This window comes from Myxocyprinus asiaticus, chromosome 5 (genome assembly GCF_019703515.2).
Source record: "Myxocyprinus asiaticus isolate MX2 ecotype Aquarium Trade chromosome 5, UBuf_Myxa_2, whole genome shotgun sequence".
Classification (NCBI taxonomy): Eukaryota; Metazoa; Chordata; class Actinopteri; order Cypriniformes; family Catostomidae; genus Myxocyprinus; species Myxocyprinus asiaticus.
This window is the reverse complement of record NC_059348.1, coordinates 40,172,400-40,190,392: the sequence shown is the minus strand read 5'-3', so window position 1 is coordinate 40,190,392 and position 17,993 is coordinate 40,172,400. Positions and strand designations below refer to the sequence as shown.

The window sequence follows — 17,993 nt, the reverse complement described above, 5'->3', positions numbered from 1 at the left end:
TTGAGGTTTTAAAGGTTATAAAGGTTTCTTACCAGATGTAGTTTGTTGGTGTTTCTCCCAAAGACAAACTGCTGTGATCTGCTCCCTATTGTTTTGTCACATGACTCATTAAAAGTTTAACCTAGGGCTTCACGATTATTAATCATGATTATTCTGTTATTTGAAAAAAATTTAATTGCAGGGCTGCACAATTTGAACAAAAATAAAAATAAAAAAAAATTCTGCTACCACTGCTTAGATCTTGATTCTGAAAGAACAAAAAACATAAAATTACATTAATAGAGTTGGTTACTCGAGTTTGGTCTCAGGTCCGAGTCACGAGTCCAGTTTTAATGGACTTGGACTTGTCACGGACTCGGATGCATTTTTACTCTGGTTTGACTCGGACTTGAGGCTTTGGGACTCAAGTCCAGCTGAGTCCATGACATTTGTGGTGCAATGAAATAAATAATAAAACAGAAATTAATGAACACATCTCTGTCTGCATGCAGCTGTATTAGCCCCTGAAGTCGTAGACATAGCCAGAGTTGTTTCACTGTGTTTAAGCAAACATGCACACACATACGCACATGCAGAGGCACACTCTGCAGTCAACCAATGCTTGAATGTTACTACAGAGACTACTGTATAACATCGACTACTGAGGTGGCTGGCACGACGAAAACATAAATTTTAAACATAATAAATGTATTATACGATGACAGAGTTTGTGTATGAAGCTAAACTTCATGTTATGAGATGAATTTATTTGGTAATGACGTTTTTGCTGCGAGACGCACATGGACGCATCAGGGATTTAGGTACATGAGCAGCACGCAGAACTGCCCTGCATTGTGCGGTTTCCCGCAAATTAACTACAAAATCATGTCCGTGACGACGTGGCCCTAATATTATCAGTGGGCTTTTCCAGTGTTTTTGGATGTAGCATTTGCAGTCATATCGTGAGATGTAAATTCTCAGCGAGTGTTAATTACTACTGTGTTGACTCATTTGTATGTACTGTATTTTCCCAAATCAGTCGGCAGATAGAGAAAAAAGATTCAGAAAGAAATCTCAGTATAGACTATTATTTCTGTAGATAGGGATAATTTTAAATAAAACTAAACTAAATTGAATTGACAAATTGAAAATGAAGTAGAAATAAAAACGAAATAAAAATTCAAAACATAATAACCTTGGATGTAACAGTTTTGTGTTCATACACCTAAAGCATATGCTTTCATTCTGAAACCACTTTGAAGTCTGTTCAGCAGGATACTAATAATTCAATATACATTTATATTGACAAACTCTTTTTCTTAGTTGTGAAATTTAAAATAAGCTTAAAATATTGATGTTGAGTTTACGGTTACAATTTTAATTCAGATTCATGAACAGATTCATTTGGACTCGACTCGGACTCGGCCTGTTATGGACTCGGTCTTGAGTCCGACTCGGCCCCTTTTGGACTCGGACTCAACTCAGACTTGATTATTTAAAGATTCTGACTTGGGGGGCCTGGGTAGCTCAGCGAGTAAAGACGCATTAAATTATGCATAGCATATATCAAAAACAAAACACATTGTCCACGCAGAAGGGCTAGGGGTCGCACAAGGTTAATGCAGGTAATCCACTTAAATAACAGAAAAATTTGCTTGAAATGTTGTGTTTGTGCTTGAATTAAATTGCAAATGCATCCTGGAGAAATTTTTTTTCTTTTTTTTTTTCACTTTTTCTTTGTCTTTTAAGACTTTTTTGTGCTTTATTGTCATGCACTAACACAGTGATAAAATGATGGCTGAGTGTAGTCATGAAATCAGAGACCCTCCCCTTGAAATCCAATCACAGATGGTCACAGGAGACATATTTACAGGACCAGGTGTAAACAGCGATGTGTCTCGCCTGACCACATGTGATCGGATCACCTGAGACACATCTTAATACCAAGTGTAAATGGGGTCTAATTAGCTTTTCAATGAACAAATTCTGTTTTGAATTTGTGTTGTTTCAGTTTTTTTTCTTTTTCTGTTTTAATAAAATCTTTTTTTTTTTTTTTTTTTACGTCAGTTTTATCAGCTGGAATAAAAATAGGTGGCCAGTTGTACAGTAAATTCAAGTTGGGTTTATTATCGAACATGTCTCCAGAAATACTGTTGCAGAACATTTACTACAAGTGTTATGATAAACCCTCAACACTGTCTAATAGACACTATCAGTAGATCCATGCACGTCCACAAATCAGGTTGTGTTGAGAACGTGCAAGTTTGATTCCCTTAATTTCTCTTTCTGTTGACAGTTGACTCAGAGGAGCAAAGGGACCTGGTACGAGGTCTGGATCTTCTGAAGGAAACAATAGCTGAAGTGAACACTCATGTGGATGAGTTTGAGAAGGCGATGCGGCTGAGGGACTTAAGCAGTAAACTGGAACCCAAGTCTCAGGTCAAGATGTCTCATGGACAGGTGTTCCGAAGAGAGGACATGATACATGGAGAGAGGAAGCTGCTTCATGAGGGAATGCTCAACTGGAGACTAGCGTCTAACAGAAACAAAGGTGACTACTGTACTACTGACAGTAATAAAACTGACAGATGTATTAAAGTTGCACTATGTAATTTTTTTGTTAATGTGCAGTTTTTTTAATTTTTTTTATTTTCTCCCCAATTTGGAATTCCCAATGCCCACTAAGTCCTCATGGTGGCGTAGTGATTTGCCTCAATCTGGGTGGCGGAGGATGAATCTCAGTTGCCTCCGCGTCTGAGACCATCAATCCGCGCATCTTATCACGTGGCTTGTTGAGCGCGTTACCACGGAGACTTAGCATGTGTGGAGGCCCACGCTATTCTCCACAGCATCCACACATAACTCACCACGCGCCCCACCGAGAGCGAGAACCACATTATAGTGACCATGAGGAGGTTACCCCATGTGACTCTACCCTCCCTAGCAACCAGGCCAATTTGGTTGCTTAGGAGACCTGGCTGGAGTCACTCAGCATGCCCTGGATTGGAACACGTGACTCCATGGGTGGTAGTCAGCGTCAATACTGGCTGAGCTACCCAGGCCCCCGTTAATGTGCAGTGTTAATGGAAATGTCTTAAAGGAATAGTTCACCCAAAAATGAAAATTCTTTCATCATTTACTCACCCTCATGCCATCCCAGATGTGTATGACTTTCTTTCTTCTGCAGAACACAAACAGAGAATTTTAGAAGAATAACTCAACTTTGTAGGTCCATACAGAATGGTGGCCAGAACTTTAAAGCTTCAGAAGCATATAAAGGCAGTATAGAAGTAAACCATGAGACTCCAGTGGTTTAGTCCATGTCTTCAGAAGGGATCTAATCTAAGAGTTATATCCCCAAAATATAACCTCTTTTACACTGTACATCTTGCCATTGCAGTCTCTAGGCACGATCATGATTTCAAGCTTGGTTACACTTCCTAGCACTTGACAAATGTGCGGAGCACTAGATGGCGCTACAGGAAGTGTAATCGAGCTCGAAATCATGATCGCCAAGGAGACTGCTGATGTCAAGCTCTATAGTGAAAAAAAAAGTTATATTTTGGTTAGTTCTCTTCCATAACTGATTGGATCGCTTCAGAAGACATGTATTAAACCAGTGGTTCTCAACTGGTTTTGCTTCAGGACCCAGATTTTACACTGGACATCAAGTGGGGACCCACCATAGTGAAAAACATAACCTGTATTTAATGTATCCTGGATAGCATTTTCTTTTATCTTGCATAGTTTTGTTCATGGTTTTCAAGTATAAATGCATTTATCAAGTGACATTTTTTTATTTTTTTGTTGATGTCAACAACAAAAAGAAGTTCTCTTCCCCATTTTTAAAAGTTGATGAGCATATTTATTTATATAAGCCCAATATATTTATTATCCAGTTTATTTCCTAATATCAAACATCATTCTAACAAAATATATTACAAAGGAGTGACCGATTTATAATTTGTCCACAAGTCTTGGAGGTCCAGATTTTAAAGCCATTTATGTATTTGACCTTATATTTACAGTGTAATGACATGTAAGTACAGGCATAAGACCTTGATGGCCCCTCATTACCATGGCTAGGTCAATCTAGCTAGTCGTTCTAAATAATAATAATAAATTACAGTGTTCATGAAAAATAGGATAGATTCTACCTAATAGAGTATTTAATATGAAACTATAACATTTGTCAAAATATCACATTTACTGTTACTACTGTAAAATCGTGAAACATTTTTGTATGGGTAATGATGTAATTTTAAAAACAACAACTTTATTTTGGCACATAGCACAGTGTTGCTATGTTCCACCTCATTGCATGTCTCAATGGCATGTTTTTTCTTGCTGTCCCGACCCAGTCCGAATAGATCTGCGACCCACCAGTTGAGAAACACTGGATTAAACCACTAAATTGATTACTTTTATGCTGCCTTTATGTGACTTTTGGAGCTTCTAAGATTTGGTCACCATTCACTTGCATTGTATGATATTGTATGAGATATTCTTCTAAAAATCTTCATTTGTGTTCAGCAGAAGAAAGAAAGTTATACACATCTGGGATGGCATGAGGGTGAGAAAATGATGAGAGAATTTTTATTTTTGGGTGAACTATTCCTTTAAGTTTCCAATGTCATTGCAGAAATGTGATAATTTGATTGATATTTTAATCTCTCTTATTCTCAGATGTCCTTGTCCTGCTGTTATCAGATGTTCTGCTGTTGTTACTGGAGAAAGATCAACGACTTACATTTGCCTCTCTGGTGAGCTCTGACAAATCTCTGTTTAATGTAATCATGCACACTTCATTTATCTCATTTGTCATTATCTTGCCGGTGTGGCTATATCAATAAATATCAGCTGTGTAACCTGCGTTCCTGTAGGACGGTAAGTCTGCGGTGATCTCACTGCGGAAGCTCATAGTGCGGGAAGCGGCTCATGACGAGAAGGCCATGTTTTTGATCTCGGCCTCTTATGACACTCCAGAGATGTATGAGTTTCACACTTCCTCTGGAGAGGAGCGCAACACTTGGAGAAACCTAATCTGGAAGGCTGTGGAGTGGTGTGTATTTAAAAAAAAAAAAAAAAAAACTGCACACATGCAGGAACTAAAGGTTCCTTAAAGAAATAGTTCACCCAAAAATGAAAATTCTCATCATTTACTCACCCTGATGCCATACCAGATGTGTATGACCTTTTTTTTACAGAGATTTTTAGAAGAATATCTCAACTCTGTAGGTCCATACAATGCAAGTCAGCTGGGTCCAAAACTTTGAAGCTCCAAAAGCACATAAAGGCAAATAATCAATATGACTCCAGTGGTTTAATCCATGTCTTCAGAAGTGATATGATAGGTGTGGGTGAGAAACAGATCAATATTAAAGTCCTTTTATTTGCTATAAATGTCCACTTCTAAGCACTCTTCTCTCCTAAGATTTCTTCTTTTGTTTTTGACTATTTGCATTTGTGAGTCGCATTCTTCGTGCTTTCTCCTTCGTACTGGGCAGGGATTAAAATAGTAAAATTAAAATAGGACATAAGTATGAATCTGTTTGTCATCTACACTTATCATATAACTTCTGTAGACATGGATTTTACAACTGAAGTTGTATCGATTACTTTTATGCTGCCTTTATGTGCTTTTTATTTTTAGCTTTAAAGTTTTTGACCCTGTTGACTTTCATTGCATGGACCAACAGAGCTGAGATATTCTTCTTAAAATCTTTTTGTTCAGCAGAAGAAAGTACATGATATCATTTTTGGGTGAACTCTTCCTTTAAGATTTTTCTGTGACCATTCCTAACTTCAGCCTGCTGGTTGTGTTACTTCAGCTGTCCAGAAGAAGAGGTGGAGGATCCAGAAGAACTCTCTGAGAGGATCAGGGACTTTGAAAGTATGAGAGTCACAATCTATGAATTCAGTCTGTCTGTCTTAGCTGGAAAGTGAGCTGGTGTCACATTTAATTGTATTTTCTGAGCAGGGAAGCTGTGCATGAATGATGCCTTGATAGAGCAGCACCTCACAGAGAAGCTGAAGTTATTTGCCAGCATCGCAGCCTACGTGACAGGTGTTGACGACTTCTCACCAACTGAGTGCCGTCTGCTGTGTGGGAATGCAGCAGAGCCCCTGCAGGGGGAGCGGCTCCTCGCTGGAGCCTTAAAAGATGGTGAGACTCTCACTCCACAACAGAAAAGGGGAATTCACATTTATACTCCGTATTGACATCCACTGTAAAATCATTATTTCTTCCCTAACATGCTTTCAGACAGAAATCTCTCTCATTATTTTACGGCTCTCTGGAATGAATGATTCTGATAGGTCAAAGACTGCATTCAGCTGGCAAAAGTTTTGTAGGATGAATTAGCATTATATAACTGTATAATTTACTGTCATCCCAGGCAACCTCCTCCTACACTGTGCTAGATGCATGCCTTTTTCACATAATAACATTTCAACTTAAATCAATATTTTATATATATTTATTTATTTGGCAAGTATCTGTGTAAATACAGTAAGTGGTATAATACACAGTCATTATAGCAAGATCCTGATCACCCTGTTTGGGTTTATTGTGCAATAATGACTGGCTGACAGTACAGCATCTCTTATTTGTAGTGCTTTTTAGACTTTCTGAATCAGCTAGTCATATAACAAAAACTGCATTCTTGGGCTATTGTTAGATTTTATTTTGAGTAAATATTTAGGTGATCAACCTGCCCTGTTAGCTTTGTAGATTCATGTGTTATTAACAGTTATTTGTTTTTTAGGTGAATGAATCCAAACTATTTTGGGTTAAAGGAATATATGTATACTAAATAATACTAATAAACATGTTGGATTGTAATTCATGCATTTCATTCTCTTTTCTCAGTGGAGCTTTTACAAAACTTGCTGGTAGCATGTGAGCTGGGCCAAACTCCTCCAACTGGTGAGGGAATGGATCTGGTGCCTTTATCGGGTCTTTTGGGTACTTTCACAGGCTTTGATGGCAACCCCTATATGCTACCTGGAAGTAAGAGAAAATGTCTGTGAATTATCTTGCACAGAGTTGGATAAATCTCAAAAAACATGTCCAGGTCTCATTTCACCCCAAAATGAAAAGGGGGGGGGGGGGTTATTAAATTTTAACATGAAAGCCTTTTTTTTTTTTTTTACCTCTATTTTTGTGACCATTAAGCACATTTTCCTCACAAATTTTCAAATACATTTTTTTTTTAATTACTGCAGGTTTACTGTGTTCCAAAAAATACTGTAATACAATGATTTTATTTTTAAATCAGCTTAAATTAGTTTGAATGCAGTACATGACATACTACCATAATGTATGAATACTTATATACTGTATACGTTTATATATATCATTTATTCGCTTTACATTAGTGAGAATGCAATATTTTATTGTCATGAAAGTAATGTCTATGCAAAACATCATGTTCATAATTTTCTTTAAGAAAAATATCATTTCTTTTTTGCAATTAACATTTTTTATTGATTCAGCCATTAAATATAAATAGCAGAACACACATAAACAGAATCAATATACAACCCCCACTATCCCCCACCCGACTCCCAACAACACCCCAGTGGTCACACAACCATAGACACACAACAAAAATAAATAAATTAATTAAAAAAATTAAATAATTAAAACAATCACACACATAAAACCCCTACACCTCTCTCTCCATTGTCTCTCCTGAGAGCCCTCCAAAAAAGACAGATATCTGCCCCACTTCGTCACAAACATGTCCAGACTCCCCAGTCTTCTGGATACCCCCTCCTCAAGAGCTGCCACTCTGGCCATTTCTGAACACCATTCCTGAAACGGGGGCACTCCAGCCGACTTCCAACTCCTCAAAGTGATCTGTCTGGCGATCATAACACTAGTTAGGACCCAGTTTTTCATGTGCTTATTCTCCAAATTAATGACTGCCCCATCTCCCAAGATACGGAGTCTGGGGCAAAATAAAATTTGAGAGGCCAAATCCTCGCACATAAAACTCTGAATCCTCATCCAAAATTCTTGCATCTTAACACATCCCCAAAAGACATAGGTTGTGTCTCCATCTTCTGATTGACATTGCCAGCAGGTGGGTGTGTCTTTAAGACCAAGTCTATGCAATCTAGAGGGGGTCCAATAGACTCTATGTAAAATCTTAAATTGCATGAGGCAAACCCTTGCATCTCTGGATGTAGATTTGACATTTTGTAGAATCCCAGCCCACTCTCCCTCCTCCAAAACCAAATCTTTCTCCCATAATCTCTTAAGAGAAGTTGAAGTTCCATCTCCCAGACTCTGAATTAGTAGGGAGTAAAACACCAATGCCTCATGACCTTTTCCAAAAGCAGTAATCACCACTCCCAGAGTATCTGCCACTTTAGGAGGGTGCAAACCACTCCAAAAACAGTACAGAGCAGGTGGCGCAGCTGTAAATACTTATAGAACTGAGATCTAGGAATCCCAAAAAGTTGAACCAAATTTTGAAAGGATCTCAACATTCCATTCTCATATAGGTCACCGAGTGTAGTAACCCCCCTCCCAATCCACTCTGACCAGCAAAAAGGGGACTTGTTGATGCATAATTTGGGGTTCAGCCATATGCTCAAGGCAACATTTAAAAAAATGTCAGAATTAAACAGTCTGGACACCTTTGTGCATACCGAGTTCAAGTGCGAGATAACGGGATGTAACTTAGCTTCTCCGATTAATTTGATAGAAAGGCTCTGCAGTGGCGAAATAGGGGCAAGAACTTCCTGTTCTATACAGAACCAGGGAGGGGCTCTCTCAGGTGGAAGACACCAATAAGCCAAATGTCTGAGGCCGAATGCATAATAAAATAAAATCTTGGGTAGGCCTAGCCCACCTTTGTCAATCGGCCTATGTAACTTATTGAGAAAAATATCATTTCTAATTATTATTTTTTTATTTTGGTGTGAAATATGACTCAAACATGTTCTTATACAGGTTTTTATTAGATTTACCCAGTTACTTGTACTACTTTATTTAATAACACAAGTGGTGTAATAGTTAGATATTCATAGCTGTTGACCTGTGGACTGGCTGTTTCAGACTGTGTCATGGAAAGAATGAGGGACAGAAACCAGTGTGCCAATCCAGACCCTCAGCTCAGAGAGATTTATCCTAGTGAGAGCATGGAGCTATCGGTGAGCTGGCACTAGTATATCACTCATTTTTTTTCAATTTGCCTCTTATTCTATGTATTTCTACTGGTGTAAACATGAATGTAAGTTCTTGCTGTTAACCCATTAGGCAGACGAGGAGATAACTCTACAGAGCTGGAGTGCATATCTGTCAGTCTTCTTTCCTAAAGCCAAGGTGTGAGTTTTATTCTCTTTTCATTTGTTTTATACTTCACTTAAGACATATTTATCCTTTTTAACATGATCCTTTTTTTGTCTCCACAGCTTTATGACATTGTAACAAATCTGTCTCAGAAACTTTACAGCCTTCAGGTAATCCAAACTCTAAATATGCCTATGTATTTTATTTTTGGCTGATACTGTAGATGTAAAGAGAAGTTGTGTTGCCCGGAGCACTTGCACTAACTGCTAAGCTGCTAACTGCTAACCTTAACTGTTAAGCGGTGGAACTGCTGTGCGTTGAACATGCGCTACACGGACGCTTTCAGGGCTCAATGCCAAGGTTTTCACTGGCCCCAGCTGTGGAGGAGATTATGTGTTTTCGGTCACCCGTTTAGTCATGCAGCTTTTGGCCATGTGTAGTGTTTTCACACACAGGATCAAAGATTTAGTCACTGAGTTAAAGATTTGAATATTGGCTGAATGTAATAAACATATGAATCCCTGAGAGAGGAGACTTGCTACTAAATTGGTTGTGACTGTGTAATATACAGTAGGTAGATATGCCTAATCTATGAATTAAGAATGTGGATATAAACATAAAATCAGACAAGCCAAACAAGACCAACACTGACTGATACAAAGAACAAAAATAAAAATACCTGTACGGTCCAGAAATGAGACATGTAGCAGGTGTTTTATGAGGATGAAATGAAGTAGACTGTTTTAAATATTCATCTTCAACCTGCAGCTGAACAGCTCTGATAATAATAGCCTAATAGCGGTTTTGCTTCTTTTCATATCAAACGGCATTATCATTTCAAATTAACGTTTACGTTTTGAAACATCACCTAATTAAATGTAAACTTACATTTTGGATACTGAGCAGCTCGTGATTTCCAGGCACGTGTATAATCAGGGTTTAACAAAGTTTATTATGTCTCATTCTGCGCTTCATCTCTAAAGGCAAATTAATGAGAGAAAATTTGCTTTTTTTACAGTGGGAATAAAACTAGCGCTCTGTCCCTTTACGAGACACACACACTTTAAACCGTCTACGCTGCACGGAGAGAGATGATGATGAGACATATGCATGGAGAGACATGGATTTTCAGTCCTATAGAAAGAAACTGATTTCTTGTGTTCCAATGTGTGGATTACTACTTTTCACCAACATGTAAAAACAAAAAATGTGGGGATTTCAAGCACTATGAACAGAATGTGCGGGGACAGGACTACTTAAAATGTTGCGCAAGACATGCAAAAGTGTTTTTTTTCCTGCTACTTTCTTCACATTGGTAATAGCTGCTGCTAAGACACTTGGAAAAGAGCGAGGACAGTGTGTGCACGCCTCTGTGCCTTGGTGCGTCCAGTATATTATTCTCTCATGCATCTTTGCGAGCTAAATACAATTCTCTCATGCATCACTTGCTCGTCGGTTACAATACTTTGTTTGCTCAGTGTAATTTTTGTGCTCTCTCGCTTGTTGTTTGCTTGCACTAATGTTATAAATGCAGCACTGGTCCAATCGGGCAAGTGACAGTTCTAGCAACTGGCCCGAATCTCTCTCATACTGGCCCGAGCCATCAGGCAGTCCTTATTGTCAAGCCCTGGTTTTTAACGGTTGCGTCTCCGCGTCAAAAACTGCATCTCCTGCTGAAAGCATTTAGACCCCTCCGGCTACCAATACTGTCAGCTTAGAACAGGAAACTGAGGCTGTAGTGGGCACAGGCTCACCAAATCTGGACAGTAGACGATTGGAAAAACATCGCCTGGTCTGACAAGTCTGGATTTCTGCTGAGGTACACAAATGGTAGGCCCACTGCAGCCTCCGTTTTCTGGAACCCAACATGGTCTTCTGTTGTTGTAGCCCATCTGCCTCAAGGTTTGACATGTTGTGCATTCTGAGATGCTATTCTGCTCACTACAATTGTACAGAGTAGTTATCTGAGTTACCGTAGCCTTTCTGTCAGCTTAAACCAGTCTGGCCATTCTCCGATGACCTCTGTCATCAATAAGGCGTTTTTATCCACGTAACTGCGTCTAACTGGTTGCTTTTTGTTTTTCGCACCATTCTTTATAGACTACAGACTGTTGCACATAAAAATCCCAGGAGATCAGCAGTTACAGAAATACTCAAACCAGCCTGTCTGGCACCAACAATCATGCCACAGTCTAAATCACTGAGATCACATTTTTTTCCACATTCTGATGGTTGATGTGAACATTAACTGAAGCTCCAGACCCATATCTGCATGATTTTATACATTACACAGCAGCCACACGATTGGCTGATTAGATAATCGCATGAATAAGTAGATGTGCAGGTGTAACTAGTAAAGTGGCTGGTGAGTGCATTTATGTTTGCAGTATATACTAGATAGATAGATAGATAGATGGTCTTAGTATAAGACTTGGTTTCGTAGGCCAGTAATAGTAACAACGATTCATTATGTAGTTCACCCAAAAATTTAAATTCTGTCATAATTTACTCAATCATGTCATTTTAAAGGTGCACTCAGTAATTTTTTCCTCATTAAAAATGTTTTACTCATAAAGAAATTAATTGTAATATTGAAACATAAGTATAAAATCATGACTACTCGCATGAGATGAGGACTCTAGTCATATCAGTAACCTTATAAATGCTGTTTTATTCTACATGGGGCAGGGGTGCCCTCATGGGGGCTGCCGTTTTAGAATCACATGACCAGCTGAATACTACTCACTTAATCTCAATAACCGTCTTGTTATTGGACACTTAATCATTGCTGGTTGTGAATAGTGGCATCTGTAACTGAAAACTATTGATTCTGAGTAATGCTGCATCCAAGTCCAAGATGACACGATCAGAAAGTTATTGAGTGCACCTTTAAACCTATATGACCTACTTTTTTATGTGCAGCACAAAAGGTGATGTTTTAATGAGGATAGCCCTCCATCTTTTCAATGCAATGGCATTGAATTGTGCTTCACTTTAAAGCTGTAAAAAGGAATCAAAGTATCATGTAAGTAGTCCATGCAATTGCAAAGTCTTCTGAAGGCATTCAATAGTTTTTAGTGAGAAACAAGCAATAATGAAAGTTCTCATGCACACCCATGTCCCTGGAAACAAGCTTATCTCATAGCACTCATGAATGCTCAACAGTGAAGACTAAGTGCTATCTTTGTTAAAACATCTCCATTTGTGTTCCGCATAAAGTCATGCAGGTTTAGAACAAAATCAGGGTGTGTAAATTATAACAGAGAATTTTCATATTTGAAAATATTTAAACTTTTCCTTGCTCACCTGTCACTGTTATTTCTTTATCTGGTCTCTCTTCTTTCTTTAGTCGGTTGTCTTGCGATTGGAGAGCCACATTGAGGTGCAGTGCGCCACTATTGAAGGGCTGATGTCCCGACCGAGGGGCAACTCCCTCCTGGAGCAGGAAAAGTATCGGAACTTGGAAAAACAGCGTGAGGAGCTGGCCAACTTCCAGCGGATCCAGAACCAGCACAGGCAGGAGCAGGCTCAGTGGGAACAGGAACGAGAGAGGCAAAGAGTGGAGGCAGAGATGAAGGAAAAGCAGTTGAGGGAGAGAGAACTAGAATGCAGCAAGCAGGAGGAGCAGCTAGCTGAGGAGAGACAGAAGCTGGCCAGGTGCAGAGAGGACTACCAGCAGGATCTGGAGAGGCTCCGAGACTCCATGCGTGCTGTGGAGAAGGAGAGAGAGAAGCTGGAGCAGCTGCAGAAGAAGTATAAGAAGAACGAGAATATTCCCATCCCTGCAAACTTTGCTCTGGAGAATGAACAGGTACTGGTTTGGAGGAGGGTTGTGTTGTGATAGAACAAAGCAATGAATGTATTGGTCTACTGCTGCAAAGATTTCGTATCACTAGTTGGTGTGACATGCTCACTATCATTGTATTAAAGTGCGCTAAGTAACTTTTTAGGGTCAATGACTAGAGTGTGACATGGTAATTTGTCTGTCACTGGGGAGAGAGGAAGTGGTAAGGACCATCACCTGGTGATTGTTAACACTAAACACCTGTGTCTCATTACAGTGACAACGGATTGAAAAGGCTGCCGAGAACACCAGAGAGACAGAGAGAGTCAGGGACAAAGTAACCTGAAGTTGTGAAGCTAAAGTATATATTCTGTCGTGAAGCTAAAGTGTATATTCTGTCGTGAAACAGAAAAGCCAGTGCTCTCTTGTGAAGCTGAAAAGCCAAAGACTGTTTGTTAGACTGAAAAACTATTAAAACTTGACTTACCTGGACTGCCACCCTGCTTCCCGCTTCCTTCCTTATTATTGGAATCCTCTACACTGGTGCCGAAAACCAGAAAAAGGAAGAAGACTGGTCACCATGGACACCTCACCGCTGGACGAAGTCATCCGTGCCTTGGCTAGCATCCAGGAGACTCACCACCAAGCTCTCCTTGCGCAAGAACATCGCTTCCAGGAGCTTCTCCAAGCCCAGGCAGAGGATCGGCAGGTCTTATGGAACTGGCTAGCTCCAGGCGGATCCTCTGCCGCAACCACGGAGGCAGCGATGAGGCCGCACCTCCTTCTCAGCCGGAGGTGTTTGTGAGTCTTTTTGAACAGTTAGCCACCACCTCCGTCTGGGCGCAAACCCAGTGGGCCCTCTACCTGCTACCGCTGCTTTCCAGGGAGGCCCAGCTCGTGGCCCAGCAACTTCCAGCTGAGATCTGCCTGGATTACACCATGCTGAAGACTGCTGTGCTGCAATGGGTTGGCCACACCCCTGAACAACATCGTCAGCAATAACGCTCCCTAACCCTGAGCGACGCTGGCCGCCCGTTCACATTAGCCCAGCAGCTCTGTGATGCCTGCCGAAGATGGGTGCTAGCCAAGGAAGGCCCCGGCATGGAAGATGTCATTGAGCTGATGGTGCTGGAGCAGCTGAGAGTACGCCTGCCCCGAGGAACATCGGAATGGGTCCAGTGCCATCATCCCACATCAGTGGATGACGCCGTCCAGCTGGCCAAAGCCCACATGGCGGCCTACCCGGAAGCCGGCGAGCCGCAGTCCAGTTCTCTCTCTCCCCCTCTTGATTCTCCTCCTCCTCTTGCCCCTCCCTCTCGCCCTATACCCGCTCCCCGGAAACGGGGAGTGATGCCACACAAACCGGCACTCCGCCTTCGCAGGTTGCACTGTGTGCCAGCCCCCTCCCCTTCCCCTTTCCGTCGTCCTTCCCAAGTTGATGTCTCCACCGCCACGGGTGCAGCCGGGAAGCCTGGGCCAGTCTGTCGGAGTTGCGGGGAACCGAGTCACGTCCAAGACCGGCGTCCAGTAATGGAGGTGGAGACGTGGATTCGGGTCCCCGACACACCACAGTCTGCCCCCAGTAGAGCAGGGACGTACAGGATACCGGTAAAAATTAAGGGCCGTACATACAAAGCCCTGGTGGATTCGGGCTTTAATCAAACCTCGATCCACCACGGCTTGGTTCATGACGGGGCTTTGGGTACGAAACGCAAGGTGATGGTGAAGTGTGTGCACAGGTACGTTCACAAATATCTGGTAGTGACTACCGTCATTCAATTTCGGGGGTAAAGCAGAGTGGAGGCCGCGGTTAATTCCCGCCTCACCCATCCACTAATTCTGGGAACAAATTGGCTGGATTTAAAAGGTTATTAAAAGCACTGTGTGGATGGGTCCTGCAAACCAAAATCTCGTGTGTGATATGTGACGCGATGGCTGGGGAGGCGGAGCCGGGGCCGTCCACGTCTGCTCACCATCAGAGTGATGCAGGGGAGGAATTCTCTGGCATTCCTGCCCTTAGGGAGTTCCTGGAGGAGGATTTCCCTCTAGAGCAGTCACGTGATGAAAGGCATGCCTTTGACCAAGTGACAGTAATCAATGGCCAGCAGCTCCAGCCTGACATCGCCCTCACATATTTTTCAATTATTAGGGACCGGTTGTATCGAGTGATGCAAGACACTCAAACCCATGAAAATACAACCCAGTTATTTGTCCCGAGGAGCCGTCAGGAAACACTTTTCCAGGCGGTTCACCACAATCCTATTGCAGGTCACCTAGGACAGGAAAGAACACTGCACTGTTTCATGGTTCTCTTTTATTGGCCGAGCATTCGTGGGGATGTACGTGGATGGTGTGCGGCATGCCTTGAATGTCAGCTGGTGAATCCACCAGCCACCCCAAATGCACCATTGCGCCCATTACCGTTAATCGAGGCCCCCTTCGAAAGAATTGGTATGGAACTCGTCGGGCCATTAGAACGGTCAGCACGCGGATAACGGTTTGTATTAGTCCTGGTGGATTATGCAACATGATATCCAGAAGCAGTGCCTCTTCACAACATCTCAGCATGCTGTGTTGCGGTGGCACTCTTCAAAATTATCTCCCGGGTGGGGATTCCGAAAGAAATCCTCACCGACCCAAGGCAGAACGTTTATGTCACATACACTACGCAAACTTTACGAATTGCTGGGGATTAAATTGATTCGCAAACTGACAGGCTGGTGGAACGATTTAATCGAACCCTGAAAAATATGATTCGCAAGTTCGTACATGAGGACGCTAGGAATTGGGACAAATGGCTGGAACCCCTATTATTTGCAGTCAGAGAGGTTCCGTAAGCCTCCACGGGGACCTTGATTATGAGGTTAAATGAACAGATAGAGGCGGAGCACGTCAAATTTACCACCTCAACCTCCTTAAATTATGGAGAGAGGCGGTCCCCATGTCCATGGTGATGGTAGTTCTGGAGAGGATGGAGCTTGGGCCGGAGGTGGAGTTCAAAGTCGATCCATTCACCCTGGTCTCTTGTGGAGACCACCTCACACCGTCCCAGCTCACGGAGGTGGCTAGGTTGCAAAAAGAATTTGCGGACGTGTTCTCTCCTCTTCCCGGTCGTACTAACCTCATACAACACCATATCAAGACCCCACTGGGAGTGGTTGTCTGTAGTCGGCCATACCGCATACCCGAGCACAAGAAAAAGGTGATTCGGGATGAATTGGAGGCAATGCTCAAAATGGGAGTAATAGAAGAATCGCACAGCGATTGGGCCAGCCCGGTTGTTCTTGTACCTAAGAGTGATGGGTCAGTCCGGTTCTGTGTTGATTACCGGAAATTCAACCAAGTGTCTAAATTTGACGTGTACCCAATGCCCCAAATTGATGAACTGCTCGATCGGTTGGGTGAGGCTCAATTTTACTCGACACTGGATTTAACTAAGGGATATTGGCAGATCCCCTTAACTCCATTATCCCGAGAAAATACTGCCTTTTCCACACCGTTTGGCTTACACCAATTCGTCACTCTTCCGTTCGGTTTGTTTGGGAGTTCCTCCACGTTCCAGCACCTCATGGATAAGATTCTCCAGCCACATGCTGCATATGCCGCTGCCTATTTAGACAACATCATTATATAGAGTAATGATTGGCAGAGGCATATGCAGCATCTGAGAGCCGTTCTGAGGTCGCTGAGGCGGGCGGGGCTCACAGCAAACCTGAAAAAGTGCACAATTGGACAGGTGGAAGTACGGTATCTGGGCTTCCACTTGGGTCATGGGCAGGTACGACCCCAAATTGATAAGACCGCAGCAATAGCGGCCTGCCCATGTCCCAAGTCCAAAAAGGAGGTGAGACAGTTCATGGGGCTGGCTGGTTATTACAGAAGGTTTGTGCCTAATTTTTCTGATGTCACCAGTCCCTTGACTGATCTCACTAAAAAGGGGGCGCCAGATCCGGTCCAGTGGACGGAGGCGTGTCAGCAGGCTTTTACGAGGGTGAAATCTGCACTCTGTGGCGGGCCGCTCCTACATGCTCCTAACTTCTCTCTCCCCTTCATTTTACAGACAGATGCATCAGAGAGGGGGTTGGGGACCATGCTCTCCCAGGAGTTGGAAGGGTTGGAGTGCCCCGTGCTGTACATTAGTCATAAGCTCTCTTTGAGAGAGACTAAGTACAGCACCATCGAGAAAGGACCGCCCACTTGATGGCAAGGCACTCTAACCCTCCGCTACTACCTGCTGGGGCAGTCCTTCATCCTCCACTCAGATCACGCACCACTTCAGTGGCTTCACCGCATGAAGAATGCCAACGCATGGATCACTCGTTGGTACTTCAGCCCTTCAAATTTAAGGTGGTCCACAGGACGGGGCCGCAGATGGTTGTGGCTGATTTCCTCTCCAGGAATGGGGAGGGGGGGTTAGCAGGCCGGACGTTGCCCAGGCCCGAGTCGGTCGGTGGGGGAATGTGGAGCGGGACGTGGTCATGTGTCTGTCACTGGGGAGAGAGGAAGCGGTAAGGACTATCATCTGGTGATTGTTAACACTAAACACCTGTGTCTTGTTACAGAGACGATGGAGACGGGCTTGAAAAAGCTGCCGAGAACGCCGGAGAGACAGAGAGAGTCAGGGACAAAGTAACCTGAAGTTGTGAAGCTAAAGTGTGTATGCTGTTGTGAAGCTAAAGTGTATATTCTGTTGTGAAGCTGAAAAGCCAATGCTCTCTTATGAAGCTGAAAAGCCAAAGACTGTGTTTGTTAGACTGAAAAACCATTAAAACTTGACTTACCTGGACTCCCACCCCACTTCCTTCCTTATTATTGGAATCATCTACAATGACCATTAGTCGTGGACTTTATTCTGACAACTATTGGTGTGGTTGCAGCATAATACAAAAGCAAACCTTTTCAGTTGCTAACAAGGTGAGGGTACTA

The 17,993-nt window shown here is 42.4% G+C and overlaps 1 protein-coding gene across 4 annotated transcripts in view; it reads left to right on the top strand.

Annotated features, from left to right (window-relative positions):
• Window positions 1-17,993, top strand: part of arhgef18a (rho/rac guanine nucleotide exchange factor (GEF) 18a) — a 56,161-nt gene that overhangs the window by 35,285 nt on the left and 2,883 nt on the right. For all 4 annotated transcript variants that reach the window (XM_051698481.1, XM_051698482.1, XM_051698483.1 and 1 more), the window contains 10 exons: window positions 2,276-2,530; window positions 4,666-4,742; window positions 4,863-5,041; window positions 5,811-5,872; window positions 5,960-6,145; window positions 6,851-6,991; window positions 9,050-9,144; window positions 9,251-9,316; window positions 9,406-9,453; window positions 12,633-13,094. In XM_051698481.1, the coding sequence (XP_051554441.1) occupies window positions 2,276-2,530; window positions 4,666-4,742; window positions 4,863-5,041; window positions 5,811-5,872; window positions 5,960-6,145; window positions 6,851-6,991; window positions 9,050-9,144; window positions 9,251-9,316; window positions 9,406-9,453; window positions 12,633-13,094 (1,571 nt within the window). The remainder of the gene's footprint in view (window positions 1-2,275; window positions 2,531-4,665; window positions 4,743-4,862; window positions 5,042-5,810; window positions 5,873-5,959; window positions 6,146-6,850; window positions 6,992-9,049; window positions 9,145-9,250; window positions 9,317-9,405; window positions 9,454-12,632; window positions 13,095-17,993) is intronic.